We start from the raw sequence: 19,792 nt of genomic DNA, 5'->3' as shown, positions 1-19,792 counted from the left end.
AAGAGCACAAGTGCAGATTGCTCTTCATCCACTACAAGGTTTGCATCTGATGCCATGAGTTTCATACTGTCTTGAAAAGTACCTGAAGCTGGAATTGATAGTGTCAACAGTTGTTTGTGTTGGTGAACAAAAATAATACAAAAACTGTACTCTCATTTCAAACCACCCTTAATGAAATAATTCACTTCTTCTACCAAAGCATTGCGAAAGTCTGGTACCATGAGGCTTACTAACAAATAGTAACCTTCAAATATGTACATTGCAATATTATACGAACCACACGTAGCTGAAAACCATAGGGTGATCGCCAAGGAGGTTGTAATTGGTATACACCATCTCACATTTACTTTGGTTTAAGCAATTCTCAGACCAACTGCCTGAGCGAGACATTTGAAAATCATGCTTCGACATCTTGGTAAAATTCTGGAACAGGTATGTATCCAGCATCAGTTCACTAGATTTAAATTTTCTGTAGCTTCCACTGACTTAGAAAAGGATGCATCCACAAAGCCCCATTTCTCTTCTTATTTTCACCTTGATTCCTTGTGTGATGTAAAAGCAGTAAAGCCACACTCACTTCCACTTGCTCACATTATCCATTTTGTGGCAATTGTGTGGTTCCTTGCAAATACTTCTGGTCTGAAAAAGCATTGCCATAAACACTGCCAACAATAGTGTCCAGTAATGTTGTATTACATGTGTGTGCACATCATGTAGCTCAATGTTGTTGGACAATACTGTCATGATATATTGTTGGCAATATGCAATTTTTATGGCTTATGTACACCACTCTTAATGTGAGGTCTTTGGACAATTAAGTTCAAGGTGAAAGAAGTGAAAGAATAGGGTCGGCACATGTGTTTCCTGTTCATACGACATGACTTACACGGGGATAGTTGAATTAAGAATGGAACATTCTGAGACTTTCATTGGGCACTGTAATTGTGCTATGCACAGCTGAATATCTTTTTGTATTACCTTGTATAATAAGTGGCGCTCTGCATGTAGTGTACATACACACAAGGTGCTTTTTATTATAACTGTATATTCCGTTATTTGGTTGTTCTTCTTTAAACAGATTCATTACCGAAATTGATTGCCTTTAATAAAAATAAAAAAGTGCTGCTGAGTATCATATAATTAAAATTTTAAGCAATACTCATTATTTACTATCCACTAACATTGTGACAAATTTGCCACACAGTCTAGGGCATCTTGCCACGGTTCACGCGGCTCCCTCCGTCAGAGATTCGATTCCTGCTTCGGGCATGGGTGTGTGTTTTGTCCTTAGCATAAGTTAGTTTAAGTTAGAGTAAGTAGTGTGTAAGCCTTGGGACCAATGATCTTAGCAGTTTCAAGTCCCTAACTTGACAGTTTGCTGATCAGCCTAAATGCACTATTTTCTTTTAGAAATGAACCTATTATTTCTCTGAAATGAAGTATGCTAAAGGGGAAAACATGCCTGATATTCCAAGTGCTGGGAATAACGAAACAAGGGCAGTCGAAAACTATCACTACGGGAATTGAAGCTTGACAGCTAAGGCAAGAAGGTCGCCCTATTGCTACAGCAAGAAGGTCATCCTATTACTTGTACTGTTTATCTTCAAACTTGATGAGATTATGCAAGAAACCTAACACTGAAATTTCACAGAATAGAAACTGAATGTGAAAATATCATACATCTGGCATATGCCGACAATGTGACCCTGAAGTCCGGATAAAGGGAGAAGCTGATGCAGACGATATGTACAATATAATACATGGCAAATCAGGCACAGTTATGATTTGAAAAATTACGTGAAGTACCAGGTATAGTGCTTAATTAAATACCTTGAAGTTGGGTAGGACATGACATCCAAACAAATGCCTTGTGTTATGCTTTAAAGTTACTGGACTGATGGAATCAAGGAATATGTGAGACAAATTGATGAAAGAGATGACTGGCAACGAAGAATGGCAGACAAGAACAAACAGAGGACAAAACTCTTAGCAGTGCACAGTACCTTGGACCTGATCACAGAGTTAATGATGATCTTGCTTACTTTTCCCCAGTTCCTTGTAGATTAAGAAGCTACAGTAGTTTATTTAGCTGTCATTATCTCTGTGACACTGAGATTAAACTGAACCTACATATCATATTCAAATTATATACACATACCTTGTGTAACAGACACTCCAGGTTTCATGTTGCCAGTTGTAAGATATTCCTCCAAATTAAGTTCTTTCCGTATCTCATCAAACATCTCCAACTGAGAGGCTATATCAGGTGCTTTAATTAAAAACATTGCATCATTATCCCAGTAAATTTTTATTTCGCCTGCAAGAGAAACAAGTCGTGTTAAACCAATCAAATAGTTAAAGAAATTAGTTTGAGAAAGCACTGAACAAAATGAAAGGAAAAATGTGTTGACCAGAAAGAATGTACCAAATTTCAAACACTATCAGCAAACAAAACAACGCTACAGAATGGTGAACTACAATATCAAAAACTCTAAAAAGTCTGTAGGCTGCCCATGCTGGTTATCCAGCAGCCCACTACATATATTTCTGTACTCCTCAACCATAAACAATACCTGTATTTGGAATAGATTTATATTCTAGGTGCTCATTACTATTTTTTTATACATAAAAATATTGCCATTTGGTTTATATACCATTCAGCATGCACCATATTAAGTAAATGCTATATGTGATTTTTAAAACAAATTTATACTTCTGGGTTACTCAATGACTTACAGGTCATTAAACTAGTGTCAGGCAATGTGCGGTATAGTATGGTATACACAAATTCTCAAGAGTCTCTCAAGAAGTCCACCATGATTTTTTAAGTTATCACATTTTCTGGTGGAGGATGGAGCTGATCATAGAGGAAAATTGGTGTTTCAATTTGCTTAGTCACCTGCACAAAGTTAGAGGTCACACAAAGAAGGTGGCACCTGCACAGAGATGCATTTTCGTCCTGAGCAATGAGCGAGTCCAGCCCATTCTTTCATATGGATGGTCACCTTCGTTGACTGTCGCCTTCTTACCTATATACTTCAAGTGTTCTTGTTGCTACCTTTTCACTATGTAGCATCACATCAGAGTCATCATGCACTTTTAAGCGCAGAGAAAGTTATGCCTAATCAGACACATCTGATTATATGTAATTCCATTAAATTTATGTTGAAAGGGGCAAACAAGAAAACAAAAACCTCATTATAAATTTTACTTGAGTGGGTTGCAGAGACCACTAGCTATTCCAATTGCACAATAAAGAGAATAATGGATGAGGAGAACATAGTTGCCAGCACTTCCCAAGCTTTTAATATTTCCAAAAGATGTGGAAGAAGGAGAAGAAAATTTTATTACTGTGGAATATTAGTGAACAGGTTCTCGAGGGACTGACACATAATTTCCATGTGATGTCTGCTTTTTATTTTACACTTTCAATGTTGTTTCAACACTATCTCCTATGCTGTATCTTTTACCAGTATTTAGTTTTATAAAAGTTCCTTCTGGCAGTGTAAGACTTATTTTGATCTGGTTGTTCCTTTTTTCCAATGCTTTAGTGAGAAATTATTGACTTCAAACATCTATATATATTGAATTATTGACTGTACTGACATAACCTGTTGCTCCATTTTTAGACTCACTAGCTGTGGCTTATAAGTAGCACAAGATATGTGTTTGTGCATAGGCTACAGCAGCCAAACTGTACCTTCCCTACCACACCATGGTCCACAGAAGGTGTATAGCCAGTAGGTGAACAGTTTCTGGGTGATAAGAGCAGATCGTAAGAGTAAAGAGAGGTCGAGAATGGGCTTTGATTCCAGCAATGATATTGTATTTATTAGCTCAGTTGGGTTTGTATGTGTTGAAAGAATTATAAAACATGGGAGAATGCGTTTATGAGAAGGTAGAAGATATTCAGTGGGAAATCTTTGGATGTAAAGAAAGTCATACTGAGAATACCGAAACTTGTCAAGATGAATCATTTTATTTTGTAACCAGTTTTGAAAATAAACAATCATCACTGGGCCCTGAACAATGCAGAAACAAAAGAAACTTTTAAGTACAACAAAAATAATATGTTTCATATGTGAAACACATTGTGCTTGTTGCGCTTATTCATATATAGTTACGTCTGTTTCATTTCTACATTGCATGTTTCACAAGTGAAACTTTATATGTTTGTTAGGCTGTTTGTGTACTATTACGCCTATTTTGTTTCTGTGTTACTCAAGTGCTTGGAGATGGGTATTTATGGCTGAAACTGGTAGAAAAAAATAAAGTGAGTCATCTTAGAAGCTGTCCATGTTATCTAGATGACTGTATTAAATATTTAACAACTATGGAGCAATCCTTATCAAAAATATTACTTCATATGTAGAAAAAAATGGGGCTACTACTATACAAATAGCTTCAAATAGCAATTTCTTACTATTTAGGAACATTTTTGAAGGCTTCAAGGGAAAATTTAGCCAAATATAGCTTAAACCCCCGGCAGGAGTGCCTACTGTTGTCACAAGAGCAGGCGCGCATTGTAAAATTTACAACATGGTCATTTGTCAGTAAAAAGAAACTTGTCTTAAACAAACTATTAAATTTATTGATGAAAGCAGTTCGTATTCACTATATTCAACATTTATAACAAAAGCTTTTGCACTTTTAGTTCTTTAAATAACAATTTAGCCAGTTTTTCTCTGACATATGTCCACTTTCATAACACCTTTCACAGACAATTTGTTTGCGAATTAATTCCGGCAATGTTCAGAAAAATGAAAAACTAGCCATTGGCCATCTCGCCATCTCATTGTAATTCTTGAAATGGAGTACCAGGCACACATTTTAACAACAACGTCAACACCACCTTTTGTCATGTTGTACTCAATTATGATTTCAGCTTGTATATTTCTTCACCCACTGTCGCCATGTCATGCACAGCAGACAAAAGTATGATAGCACAGGTTTTACATAGAAGATACAAAACTAAAGTCTTATTCTACTCATATCCAAACACTGCACTCCCAATTTATTTTGTTTGATTCTGGAAGAATTTCACATCTGTTCTTCGTCATTGTACCAATGCAAGTGATAGTCTTCTGCAACAAATATTCAGAAAGGAAGTAGTTTGTGTAGCAGTTGTCAGTTGTAAGGTCTCTGTTAGAATTTTCTATAGGCACCACATATCTTTTCAGAATGTCCTCAGGAGAATTAGATACCTGATTATTGTCCTTTGGTTTCATTCCGCAATAATTCTCCAGACTACTGCAATAAAATGTTTTTTTGCATCACATAGAACAAACATTTTTGTCCCATATTTAGCTGGTTTGCTGGGTATATACTGAATCCATCTACAGTGGTCTCAGTAGGGGTGAAGCATTTCATCTATCATGGTGAATTCACCAGGCTGTAAGAACATTGACAGTTAGCAGCAAAAGGATCCAATACTGAACAATTGCAACCAACTTATTAGTTTTTCTCCTGTCATTCCTCGTTTCCATATCAGCAGACTGCATACAGCTTAGAAAAACACAAGCCTATTGTAACTCATTGCAGTCCTAAGCAGTAGCATTCCTGTTATGTCTGCTGCTCAGAGTTCCAGTACATTAGCATTATGGCATTTTCTTCTTAATAATAATAATAAAAACAAGCCGTTATTTTGGCACATTACTACCTCTTTTGCATGAGAATTTATGTGCGTCTCGCTGTTTATTTATATAGGTATACGTACAGTTTACGATTTCATCAATGAAGTTGAGGTCAATTACTTCAAAAAAGCGCTAACTTCGTCAGTTATACGCATCACCTTTCTCTTTGGATCTGGTGGAATTTGCACAATGTTTTTCTGTTAGTTTTTGATGTTTTAGCACACTCGCTTTTACACCAACGTGAAACTTTGTCTTTTCAATAAAGAACCCTCGTACATCTTCTGTATCTTCGGGGTCATCACCATCCTCACCTTCAAGTTCATATTCACTGCCATGGTCCTATTCAGTGAATCTACTGTACTTTTCTCCACGTCTGAAAAGTCTGGATCAACTTTATCATCACCTTCTTCAAGCAGTTTGCGAATTTCTTTGTATGATACACCCTTTGAATTGGAACAAAACATCAAAGAAATGAAATGAATAAATACATTCAGATGTAGATGTAACCAAATTAATGTTTAATGTGCAGCTATAAAAACTAAAAAAAACAACAAGCAAGTATTGTAAACTTTGTAGTACACTTTCTTCTGGACATTGACTGCTGGAACAAAGCTTGCACCTGTCACACCAGCAGATGCACTTTGTACTTTTTACAACATTCGACACACTGTTGCTTACAATTCAGAAAACAAACTGAGAAAGGTACCCAAATGAACTGAAGCCACTTTAACATTGTCGAGAAAAATATCAACAATGGAATACATGGCAGCAATGGCGCAGTAGCTCAAGGTTAAGGCATCGATTAGGCATAAAAACTGCTGCTGTTGTACTTCTTATAACAGTGCACCCACTCGAGGGTTAAACCCTCATAAGTTGACATCAGCTCAAATAATCTACTATCAGAATAAGTCACGGCAGTAGCAACTTAGTTGCAGCCTTTTGTACATTAGCAAAAATATTCCATTTTTGAAAATATAATGTAACTGGACAGATAAAAAAAATCTACTCACCAAGTAGTAGCAGGAGAACACACATACAAAGGTTAAGGAAATTTGCAAGCTTTCATAACCAGTGGCTCCTTCTTCTGGCAGAAGGCTTAAGAGGACGGGCGAAATATGAAGGAAAAGAACTGGCAGGTGTAGGAAATGGGGAAAGTTTGGAAAAGTCAACCGGAAGCCCGGGCCAGGGAAGACTTACCCCTGACTAGGGGTTCTGGGTGACTTTTCCATTCTCTCCCCATTTCCTAAACCTCCCCAGTCCTTTTCCTTCATCCCTCTATCTTCCCCTTCAACCTTTTTCTCTAGAGGAGGAGCTACTGGCTCAGAAAGCTTGCAGATTTCTTTACCTTCATATTTTCTTACATTAGGACATTATGAAGGCAATATTCATCCAATTATACATGGACGCACTGTTTGTTATGTTCAGAACAGATAATGTGAAAACTCACACTTAAGTGCTAACAAGGAAAACACTGTGGTTAATAGTTTATCAACAGAGAGCTTTACATAGAGCTAGTACAATGTCATATGGAGTGGTGTAAAAAGTGCTAAAAGTTAACACCAAATAGGTTGGATTCCTAGAGCAATTTAACTAATTTATCCAGCATTTAACAGCTGCCTGTCAATAAACTACAATGTGACACTGAGAAATCTTGACTAGCAGATGTTATCAAACTACCGTGTTCCAAGAAAAGGGGACAATAAACACATTGGTTAAACAATGAGAGGTGCACAGCTCCTCGCACATTAGTAGTGATGTTTTTCTACTTGAGCATTTTTACTGGAAAATAAAATTATAAGTCATGGCTGAATTAATAAATTGTACAGTAAAATTCAATCAATATTGCACACAAAATCAGCTTACAGAGGCATTTTGCACATACATTGGGCCCCACAAATGCTATGATTCCTTTCACCATGCAGTTCAAGGTTTTCTCTAACAGACTGAGCTGAAATCTAGAAGTCAATATTTTTCATCTTTCAGAATCCTTTCAGTGATAATCACACACAGCAAATATTTTGAACCATCATTCTTAAACACAGAATTAAGCTTAATAATAGTTTTTATATAAATATAAATATGTCGTTGTTGTTGTGGTCTTCAGTCCTGAGACTGGTTTGATGCAGCTCTCCATGCTACTCTATCCTGTGCAAGCTTCTTCATCTCCCAGTACTTACTGCAACCTACATCCTTCCGAATCTGCTTAGTGTATTCATCTCTTGGTCTCCCTCTACGATTTTTACCCTCCACGCTGCCCTCCAATACTAAATTGGTGATCCCTTGATGCCTCAGAACATGTTCTACCAACCGATCCCTTCTTCTGGTCAAGTTGTGCCACAAACTCCTCTTCTCCCCAATCCTATTCAATACTTCCTCATTAGTTATGTGATCTACCCATCTAATCTTCAGCATACTTCTGTAGCACCACATTTTGAAAGCTTCTATTCTCTTCCTATCTAAACTATTTATCGTCCATGTTTCACTTCCATACATGGCTACACTCCATACAAATATTTTCAGAAACAACTTCCTGACACTTAAACCTATACTCGATGTTAACAAATTTCTCTTCTTCAGAAACACTTTCCTTGCCATTGCCAGTCTACATTTCATATCCTCTCTACTTCGACCATCATCAGTTATTTTGCTCCCCAAATAGCAAAACTCCTTTAGTACTTGAAGTGTCTCATTTCCTAATCTAATTCCCTCAGCATCACCCGACTTAATTCGACTACATTCCATTATCCTCGTTTTGTTTTTGTTGATGTTCATCTTATATCCTCCTTTCAAGACGCTATCCATTCCGTTCAACTGCTCTTCCAAGTCCTTTGCTGTCTCTGACAGAATTACAATGTCATCGGCGAACCTCAAAGTTTTTATTTCTTCTCCATGGATTTCAATATCTACTCTGAATTTTTCTTTTGTTTCCTTTACTGCTTGCTCAATATACAGATTGAATAACATCGGGGAGAGGCTACAACCCTGTCTTCGTCCCTTCCCAACAACTGCTTCCCTTTCATGTCCCTCGACTCTTATAACTGCCATCTGGTTTCTGTACAAATTGTAAATAGCCTTTCGCTCCCTGTATTTTACCCCTGCCGCCTTCAGAATTTGAAACAGTATATTCCAGTCAACATTGTCAAAAGCTTCCTCTAAGTCTACAAATGCTAGAAACGTAGGTTTGCCTTTCCTTAATCTTTCTTCTAAGATAAGTCATAAGGTCAGTATTGCCTCACGTGTTCCAGTATTTCTATGGAATACAAACTGATCTTCCCCGAGGTCGGCTTCTACTAGTTTTTCCATTCGCCTGTAAAGAAGTGGTTCTCTTATCTCCAAAGGTCTCTTTAATTTGCTGTAGGCAGTATCTATCTTACCCCTAGTGAGATAAGCCTCTACATCCTTACATTTGTCCTCTAGCCATCCCTGCTTAGCCATTTTGCACTTCCTGTCGATCTCATTTTTGAGACGTTTGTACTCCTTTTTGCCTGCTTCATTTACTGCATTTTTATATTTTCTCCTTTCATCAATTAAATTCAATATTTCTTCTGTTACCCAAGGATTTCTACTAGCCCTCGTCTTTTTACCTACTTGATCCTCTGCTGCCTTCACTACTTCATCCCTCAGAGCTACCCATTCTTCTTCTACTGTATTTCTTTCCCCCATTCCTGTCAATTGTTCCCTTGTGCTCTCCCTGAAACTCTGTACAACCTCTGGTTCTTTCAGTTTATCCAGGTCCCATCTCCTTAAGTTCCCACCTTTTTGCAGTTTCTTCAGTTTTAATCTACAGGTCATAACCAATAGATTGTGGTCAGAGTCCACATCTGCCCCTGGAAATGTCTTACAATTTAAAACCTGGTTCCTAAATCTCTGTCTTACCATTATATAATCTATCTGATACCTTTTAGTATCTCCAGGGTTCTTCCATGTATACAACCTTCTTTCATGATTCTTAAACCAAGTGTTAGTTATGATTATGTTGTGCTCTGTGCAAAATTCTACCAGGCGGCTTCCTCTTTCATTTCTTAGCCCCAATCCATATTCACCTACTATGTTTCCTTCTGTCCCTTTTCCTACACTCGAATTCCAGTCACCCATGACTATTAAATTTTCGTCAGCCTTCACTATCTGAATAATTTCTTTTATCTCATCATACATTTCTTCAATTTCTTCGTCATCTGCAGATGAGAGAAACATAAAAATCAAATGTTTGTAGCTATATGCATATGAGAAAAATAGCTCTGCATCTCAATATTGATTTTGACACATGAATGTACAAATAACTAACTGTTTCAAGTGTAAAGTTATCTCAGTGTAACTAATTAAGCAGTTCACAAAATGATGACAGTGGCAAGTTCATGGTGGAAACAACAAACTAACGAATGAGAGAGGACAGCCAATCACACACCTTCACATGAATGATAGGCCTATGTTCTGTGTAATCACATTTTTTTAAAAATAAATAAATAAAACAGTAAATTCCACCTCCGTGACTGAGCATGCAGTTAAGCAGACAGGATTTCAGGATTTGTTATTTCGCTACCTCACCTAACAGCTAGTACAAAATGAAGCAAATGAGAACATGAAATCTGGTTTGCAGAGGAATGGCCCTGTCTAATAGAAAGAAGCTTTGCCTAACAAAAATGGCATCTGATAAAAGGCATCTTTGTGTACAGTTTAACATTGGAGTCTGCAGCCACTTAATGTTAGCAAGTGTTCGGCATTCATGGTGAATAAAAGCCATCACTATGGGAAATAATTACTCGTCAAAAGCACCAACACATAATGAGTAACTTAGAACAGAATCTCTTCTTCTACAAACATTAACAACCCTGTCTTCAATGTAACACCACAGTTTTTAGCCCAACGAGACAAAAGGTTGTGTACCTACCTGTTGGCAGAACAAAGATCTCTGGAACTGCAATCTGTACAAGCCTCTTCCTCTCAGTAGATGTATACATTCGATCATGAAAATGGAAGGTACAGAGCCTGCAGTTATTACTCAAATAAGTGGCATCCTTGTCAAGAAGGTCCCATCTACCTGCTCGCTGAGCCCAGATTTTACTTCTTTAGAGACAAAAGAAAAATGGAAAATGTGGATCAGTTAAAAAGTTTGAGAGAATACAGGCAGCATATAATTTCACACATTTATTTACCTTAAATATGCTCAAAACAGTGTGCAGTGTAAAGATATTCGCTAAAATTATCACAAATCACGCAGTACTTTTTAATGCAGCAAAGGAACATAATGGATCCAGGAGTGGAAATAGCACAATGGAATATTTACATGTTGTGAATGGAATTAGAGAGAGGATCAATAGGTACAAATTGTAATTTCACATCTGGTTCAAAGATTCTGAGACGGCTTTAAGGCTCAAGTTGAACAAAACTGCAAAAATCCTTCTCGAAACAAGGCACTACTACAGCAGTAACTGTCACACACTACTTAATTACAGTTATCCATCTCTGTGGGATACAATTTCACAAGTTGCTCAAGGCTCCATCCAAGGGCTAATCCTGTTTCTCTTACACATAAATGATTTACTTCTCGATATCAGCGCCCGACCAGTCATGTTTGCCAATGATACTTCAGTACTTCTCAAAAAAAGAAAATGTGAGGGAAATTCCAGATGCCATAATAATACACTGTGAACAACCTAGATAAATGTTTTCAACAAAATGGTCTTAACAATTTAAAACCAAACAATCAAAAACACGTAACATCAGTATTGTACATAAAAATCATGTTATGAAAGAAGTTGAAACCATCAAATTCTTGAAACTAAACTTGGACAAAAACTTAAGCTGGCAAGTACATATAGATTATTTAGCTACTAAATTAAGCAGCCTTGCCTTTGCAATGGACACACTATCTAATTTAACAGATAAACATCAGGAAAGAGGTACAACATAGTTACTTTGAATCTATAAATAGATCAGTTTGTGTGTGTGTGTGGGGGGGGGATGGAATGCAAGCCACGTCACAAACCCTGCTACTTCAAAAAAGAATCACTGGAAAAATATGTGCTGCCTCTCCAAGAACATCCTGTCAGCCGCTATTCAAAAACTAAAAAATATTACCCTTTCCTGTGCTGTATATATCTGAGATTATCGTCTTTTTACACAGTAATCCTGAGCTAACTAAAGAAAACCATTTCAAACAACTGTACACCACTAGACACAAACTTGTCATTATTGTTTCCAATCACACTATTTTAGTTTTGCATTTTCTTTCAAATTAGTTCTCCTCAGCGCCTATAGCAGTTGCTATTGGTTCTCGCGAATGTGATATTCCTACCAAATATGACAGCTAGATATGTCCAAGATTATCTCTGCTAAATGAAGTTGTAGAACTGAGATGGCAGAAGTACTGTAGCAATTAGATACATTAAGTCATGCTAGGAACCATACTTTTGACCACGCATGTGAGAAAATGGAATATGTTACTAAGGGGTCATTCCAAGTCAAATCATCCAGGAACGTTAGGAAATGTCACCCACCATCACACAAAACCTTGAAATGTTGTGAGATTAAAATTCACCTGAATATATGAATATTCTCACAATTTAAATGTTGCAAGGCAAGTACTTTATCAGTTATGATGTAAAGAAGTTATATGGATTCAGGAACTCAGGCTTTCATAGATGATCTTCTTTCTCATTTAAAAATGCACTAGTTCCAACAGTTTTTGTAGTAGATGCTCGACATTTCTTCTTAATTAAAAGGGAAGGTTTAAGCATTTAAATGCTTGCTCCTTATAATGAATACCCATAATCTGTGTCTTAGAAAAGTTATAAATAATTTCTTTTAAGCAAACCTGATGCATGGATGTAATTATTTTTATGGTATTGCCTCCTCAAAGATTCCTTTGAAAGTTTTACAATATTATTATAAATATTTCTTTGTGTCACACAAAAAGAATCTGCTTGTAAAAATGATGGAAGTGTGGGAAAAACACAATTTGAAGAGTGTTTTAAGTTGTAATTTATGACTACCATGTCACCAGCAAATTGTTGAAAGGAGGGGAGGGGGGGGGGGGGGCTAGGTTGGATATCCCTGGGGAAATTTTTATTTGAGAACACTGTTTCATTACCACCAAATGTATTGCATCATGCACTTCCTTCATTTTGAGTCATGTTTTCTGAGCACACAGTTCTGAGTTGTACTGAACTGCATCACAGATCATGAATTTAATTGTTGCAGTTTTTCAAATATTCATTTCCAAAACAACAGTATTATCTACTGAAAAAGTAACAATAATATTAAAATAATAATCTGAGATACTTTCGCAATGCAACAACAGAAGAGGATGGTTTTGTCATTACTTATTCACTTCTTCGTTAGGCCAAAATACTTTGGGTTATTCATGACAAATGGTGGTTTTATACATCAAGCAATATGGAAGGCACAAGCAGGCAGCGTTATCTTGTTGGACAGCATCCTTATAGACAGTGCCCTGACAAGTTTGAATGAACCAATTGATGAAGAACAAGAACTTACATCATGGTGAAGCAACAGTCATTCACACTGTGTATTTGATTCATGTTTGGGTGTTAAACACAGAGACAATGTACATGCACAGATTCTCTCTACACAAGAAAATTTGCTGTGTCCATTTATGTGCCACAAATGATATGCTTTATCTGGACTGTGTGACGTTAGTTTAGAAAAGGAATAGGACTTCAAAATTAGAGGATTTGGCATTGTGTCTGGCAAAAAAATGGGCCCAAACTTATTAATGAACAACAAGCAAGTGACAACTTGCCATCAGATGATATAAATGTCACTAATGTGAAGGTACAGACTCCTGAAAAAGCTATGCTCAATGCTGGCTTAACTAGCCTAGGGCCCAGAAGGACCTACAGGGCATTTCAGTTCTTTGCTTCAAGATACAAAATGGTACAAGTTGGACATTTTCTTCTTCTAAACTTTGAAAGCACAAAAACGGATCCTGCAATACGATCTATGCAACCCATAATACCACTATCACCAAGTAAGACTGGAGCAATAAGGCTAAGCTGCAATACTGATTTCAGCAATATCACCCATGATTTCTCTGCACTTTTGCCACTGATGCCAGAATGATCTATGCAACCCAACTGCTATGTTGCAAGTTCATATACTCTCCTTGGTATTTGGGACTGTTAAGAAACAGAACAGTGAAGAAGGAGATGTTACAATAAGATCCATGCATCCTCATGAACCAGTTGTGCCCTTCTATTGGCCTGATGATAATGTTTGTTAACATCCCATTCTCTCATATTCCACATGAATGTGATATAACCAAGGCAAATAGCTATAATTATGATTAAAGAAAACCATCTGCAAGGTTGATCGTAGAAAAGTGGTTCTCATAAATAAGAAAAAATTTAAAAAAATAAATAAATAATTAAATGTCAATTATTAAAGCATCTAGTCATGTGTAACTAGAACTTGAATGTAGATTGCTGCATCAGCACTTTGTGTAGCGTTGACATGATATTGACTTCTGAGAAAATGTTTAAATGCTATAAACAAAACTCTACATATCATTGCAATCAGGTAATTCAGTTGACACAGAAGTTACCATTGTAATGACGTTAGTGTTCATGTGATATGTAACTCATGAGAACCTTTTATAGTGTGTAGTTTTGTTTTATATTGCAATTTTTTGTTGCATTTCTATATTTTATGCTTACTTATGCTGTTGATTTTTCTTGACTAGTTAACAATATTTTTATCAATGATACTTTGGGAAGAGTATACAAATATACAAAATTTTATATGGCCAATTCTTTCATGTTTTTGTAAACTACCTGTCAGAAAAACAATTCAGTGAAAAAACTGAACACCTACTTGCTTCATATATGTGGTGCTGTTCTTTCAAACGTGTCTGAAAGAACAGACACACTTTGATCTCACAGCCATAATGAATCAAGACACAAAGAAATGACCATCATTGATTTAAATCAATGGGAAAAGTTGAAAATTTGTGCCAGGCCAAGAATAGAACTAGGTTCTCCTGCTTACCAGGCAGATGTGCAGACCACTACACTATCCTGAGACAGTGGTCATCACAACTGCACAGACTATCCTAGCATGCCTCCCAAGCCTATTCATAGCTCTTCATTTGTTATCACATCAACATATTTCCATACCACCACATTTCAAATGCTTCCATTCACTTCCTGTCTGTACTGTTAATTGTTCACATACAACTTTCATCAGACACTCATGGATGACACAGGAAATGGATCTGAAGGCAGCAAAGCAAATGCAGAAATGAAGAACTTTCTTTCCAAATGTTGCTTTACCAAGGAAAATCCAAGAGTACCACCCCAGTTTCAATTGCCCAAAACATAAAAAATAAATGATATATATGTTTGTGTCAATGGTGTTAATAAAACAGCTGACATTGCTATATCAGGACATAGCTGGTACTGATCTTCCAATACATACTTTAGTGTTCCTAACTTACCTCAGTAATCCTACCAGGGAATGGGGACCTACAATTGAATGTGGAATCCAAAAATGTTGTTCCTGGCAAATTCTTACATAACTGAGGTGAAGGCTAGGTTAAAGACAGGCAAAAATTTCCCACTGTTCGACTGATCTGCTACTCTGTTTCGAGACTTGTGTTTTACCACCAGAATTCACTGAAAGTACTGACTTTTACCTTAGTGCCAATTTGTCTGATCACATTCAAGAATGACAACAGAAAAATAGCAAGTTTTATTACATGTGCTTTACCACCAGAAGTCTACTTTCACCATAGTGTCAATTTGTCTGATCACATTCAAGAATGTGAACAGAAGAATAGCAAGTTTTACTACATTGAAGCATACCTGGGCATTACACTCTTGTTACTTTTAGTTACTGAGAGCCCATAATCTTAGCAAATTAGAAGTAATTTGTGTACACTGTTAGTTCTAAAAAAAATAATTTTCTTTATTCTTTGTAGCATAACAGCATATAGAAGAGTATACAGAATTCATCCAGTTTTCAAACCAACCATCGCTATCAACCAATGGAAAAAAAGGAGTGTTCTAATAAAAAATAACTATCACTCAGTTCTTTGTTATTCATAAATTACATTTGTTTTGTTGGTCCTGGCTCAATATCATCAATATGTTGGGAAAGCAATTCATATATACTTCAATTAGATGGCTCTTTACATTTCCTTTTTACATCCAACATGATTTTAGCTCACAGATTATGCTAAATCTTTAAAATTACGAGAAAAAATTGCTGGCCATTACTTATTTCAGACAGCAAAATTTTTAGTGATGTCGACAAGACACACATAAAACTATACAAAACCATCTTAGCTTACAAAAATACTAGTATCTTCCATAGGGAAGGGCAGGCCACTCAGACCCCAGGATAGAAAAAAATTAGCATTTTATGTCCCTTCAATGATAAGGTCATTATTGACATAGCAGAAGCTCAGACTGAGAAAAGAAATTGGTCTCGTCCTTTCAACAGAAACATCCCACTACTTGCTTTGAGTGATTTAGGGAAACCATGGAAAATATTAATCTGAATGGTTGGCCAGGGACTGAAACTGCCATCATTCCATATGCCACCTTGCTTGGTACCCACCCAGGATGAGATACAACTGAGGGGTTACAAGGATAAGGGAAGAAAAAGATTAAGCCGGAGGTGTCAGAATCTCCAAGACCTCCCATTTCACCTTTTCTCCCCCTCATTCTTACAATGGATGGGTTCTTGTCCACCTGGTGTCTCAAAGACTGGTCCTTCCTTCTAACCTTTCCCAAAATAATCCTCTTTCCTCCTCAATGAAGAAACTAGAAGCTTGGACAGTTTTGTGTGTGTCCATCAGAAACATTAAAAATGTCACGCCATGAAAGTAACTACCATGCAGGAATTCTGTTTCATAATTTTAGTTTTCCCACATGAATTTTCCTTCTGATAAGATTATGATAAAAGCTTTTCAGAAGTCTATAAATACTATTTAATTCTCCCTGTTCTGTTAATTTGTTGCTTTAGTGTCAAACTGCTTATATCTGTAATGTTCTCAAATATGTTCCTTTTTATCCTCTTCAGTTTATTAAGGAAACAACTGTCACTTTCCATCTCCTTCAATTAGATTACTAGACTGTGCCATTATGAGTTTCCCCTTCACAACAAATTTTAAATGAAGCAAGTTTCCTCTAGAATACTATGAAGGAATATATTTTATTTACTTTAAGTGGATTGCTCCAGAAGATAATCCACACAACCCCAGACAACGGTGAGTGAAAAATACTCCTTAGATAAACACAGTGAGACTTGAACTTTTTTTTATTTGTGTTTAAGACTATTCGAACTTATCAAACTGACCACTAGAAATTTCACTCTCTTTCATTTTGCATATGGCCATTACTATTTATTTCAGCTTGTTTGAATTGCTCACTTTTGCTCTTGGCAAGATTAGTACAAACCGTCTGCTGTGTAACCTGTTATCATGAGCACTGGGGTGTGTGGTAAGATTGAGTTTGTGCCATTCAGTAATAATAATAAAAGGCCCATTCACAGTAAACATTGCAACAAAAATCTTCAATTCTTTAACCTACAAAGCAGCAATCTGTAGCAAGGGCACAGCAATCAGATACATCTCTGACTGTATTTTTAATTCACAGTGATTCCTAATTTCTCAAATTACGTGTTTGGAGCTAGGCCTAGGTGAAATCTTTGCTTCAGAATACAGAACTGCATTCTCAATGCTAGATGAGGAGCCAAGGAATTCTTTTTGGGTATTACTATCATCAGTGTGTAAATTTCAGCTAAACTGAAACTGATTTCTATTACTGATAAGGAACAGCATAAGATGTAAATGTATCGGATAGCGAGTGTAAATAATTACAAGATTTTTCAAGAGACCACTGCAAGACAGTTTTCTTCAACAAACATTCTTAAAATGTTCACTATGCTGCAGTGTCCAAAAACTGAAATAACAAGACAGCTAGTGAAATTATTCAAAATAAGAAAACATACTTGTTTACACATACACAAAATACGAGATACGTCAAAGTGCAAAACATGCTAAGCCGGGCTTCATGATTTGTTTAGCAGGTTTTAGAGTTCATTTTGGCATGTCACCCTACCGAAACCAAGGAATTTTAAACGATTCACTAGACAAATCACTTAATGTGTTTCTCTGAAACCAGCAATTAATTTCTCCTTGCTTGGAATTGCTTAATACGGACCTCTGTAACATTCATGGTTCTAACAATTTGGCTGAGAACCAGATCCATGTCTGGCATTATTACACGTACATGAGAACCACAGAGTGCCATCTACTTTGGTTAGATAGAGGTGCCAGTCTGTCTGGCGTGGTGAACCTTATTCTTGCTTTGGTTAACTGCAACTTTAATACATGCTGCCATAGCCGAAATAATCACAATTTCAAGTTTCTCTTTCAACATCCTCCTCTGTGCAGAATGAATTTTAAACTTTCAAAACATGACGAATGTAACATAAGAACCAAACGTAAAATTTGTACCTTGATAAAACTCATAACATAACACGCACTTGACATCAATATTTTGGGATACAATACGCACATTTCTCATAAATAATAAAAATTAAATAAACTTCAATAATAGTTCAAAGTAACAAATGTATGTCCCACAGCCAAATTGTTGCAACCGTCTTTTTAAACAGTAGTTTAGAATGGCAAATATGGAAAACATCTAATAATGGTCTACTGTTGACAGTAGGCCCTACGCGAGTAGGTCTGGATGGGCATGTTAAACGTACGTTAACAGAGAAATCTTTTAGACGGTGCAATTACACAAATCAGGGGCAGTGCAGTGTTCAAGTTGTCATTAACATTAAAAGATCCCGAATAACAAGCAGTGACCACTACGTCATTATGAACAAAACCGAACTACGAACCAATCATCGATAGTCCTGCAACCGAACAACATGTACAACTAACGATTTTTGCGTGATGTCATAACAAAACAAAAATAAATGAAACAAAATGATACTGCTCTCTTTTCAGCAGCCATTAATACTAACACCACGTAACTAGAACTTCAACAATCCAACTGAACGTCGCCTTCAACTTTTTCCGCGGTGTATGGTGCAATGCGTCTTGCGCCTCCAAACGTAAGACAACTTCTTGGGATTTTATATTCGATTTTTTTCTGACAACATAAACGTAAAAAGGGCATCATGACATGTTATTTTAAGAAGCACTAAAATTCCATTGAACTGTTGGAATTTTTGGCATTCTCGTCGTATAGTACATCCTTCTCCAATGCCTCATCACTACAATCATCATCTCCAAGCATTGTAAAATTAGCGCCGATCTATTCAATAATCTCAGACTTCTGTATACAAGATAATATATTACAAACATGCGACTTGTGCGGCACAGTCGTTGGAAAGAGTCACTACCTACGATGTTACACTTTGATCGCAGCAGCCATAATTTGTGTTTTACCTTACTGGATCCTTCGGAAATCGATGAGTAACGGTGGACGAAAAGTTGCAGTCAGGATACGCACAATTGTGTTTAAACATTCTAAAGAATTAGGCAACGCTTTAGAACATAATAATTTATAAATATTATACGTATACTAAATCTGCGCCAAAGATAAACACCCAGAGATACTAAAAGACGCTCTGCCAGAGGCATATCAGTTAATAGACAGTTGTACACGCAGATTTCAAGGTCAGAGAAGTCAGTTACAAAGTGCTTCCACAAAAGATAGAAAGCTTGGTTCTTACGATACGACTACACACAGTCGTGAGGAATGTGGAATAATATTTTAAATTCTCCACAGCTATCCGTTCACGACATTTATTTATTAATTCATTTTCTATTTTTCAAACAGGTTACCAATTATATTATCACAGTGACTACATGAATCAGCCGCTGAGTGGATGATTCGTGTAGTGGTTCGAGATTTCACTTTAGGCCCAATTTACAGTTTCTCAAAAAGTAATGCAAGCCAAATTATACATTAAGCATTATTTAAACCACCTGAAAATCAAAACAGGACAAGAACTGCTTAGCATTTAAAGAGAATAAGTTTGCTTTTCCTTTTATTGTGATCTGTTGTAACTGTTGTCAATTTCAACCAATTTTTTTTCTACTACTTGTTAATAACGGAACTACCTTCTTCAGTTGACTATCTGATACAAAAATGAGTTAAAATATCAGCGTTTTT

General features: G+C 36.5%; 1 protein-coding gene across 4 annotated transcripts in view; it reads right to left on the bottom strand.

Annotated features, from left to right (window-relative positions):
* Window positions 1-19,270, bottom strand: part of LOC126481694 (zinc finger protein 250-like) — a 154,273-nt gene extending 135,003 nt beyond the window's left edge. Inside the window, exons 1-3 of one of the 4 annotated variants that reach the window (XM_050105638.1) lie at window positions 19,063-19,270; window positions 10,522-10,697; window positions 2,159-2,317 (exon numbers count right to left, since the gene is read on the bottom strand). In XM_050105638.1, the coding sequence (XP_049961595.1) occupies window positions 2,159-2,317; window positions 10,522-10,697; window positions 19,063-19,142 (415 nt within the window). In that variant the 5' untranslated portion in view covers window positions 19,143-19,270. Of the gene's footprint in view, window positions 1-2,158; window positions 2,318-10,521; window positions 10,698-18,635; window positions 19,002-19,062 lie in introns of those variants that run through there. The other 3 variants (XM_050105639.1, XM_050105640.1, XM_050105642.1) reach the window with 3 other exon arrangements.
* Between the last annotated feature and the right edge of the window lie 522 nt (window positions 19,271-19,792).

The sequence above is a fragment of the Schistocerca serialis genome, chromosome 5, assembly GCF_023864345.2.
Source record: "Schistocerca serialis cubense isolate TAMUIC-IGC-003099 chromosome 5, iqSchSeri2.2, whole genome shotgun sequence".
Classification (NCBI taxonomy): Eukaryota; Metazoa; Arthropoda; class Insecta; order Orthoptera; family Acrididae; genus Schistocerca; species Schistocerca serialis.
Note: the sequence above shows the minus strand (reverse complement) of the source record. Positions and strands in the feature narration are given on the sequence as shown.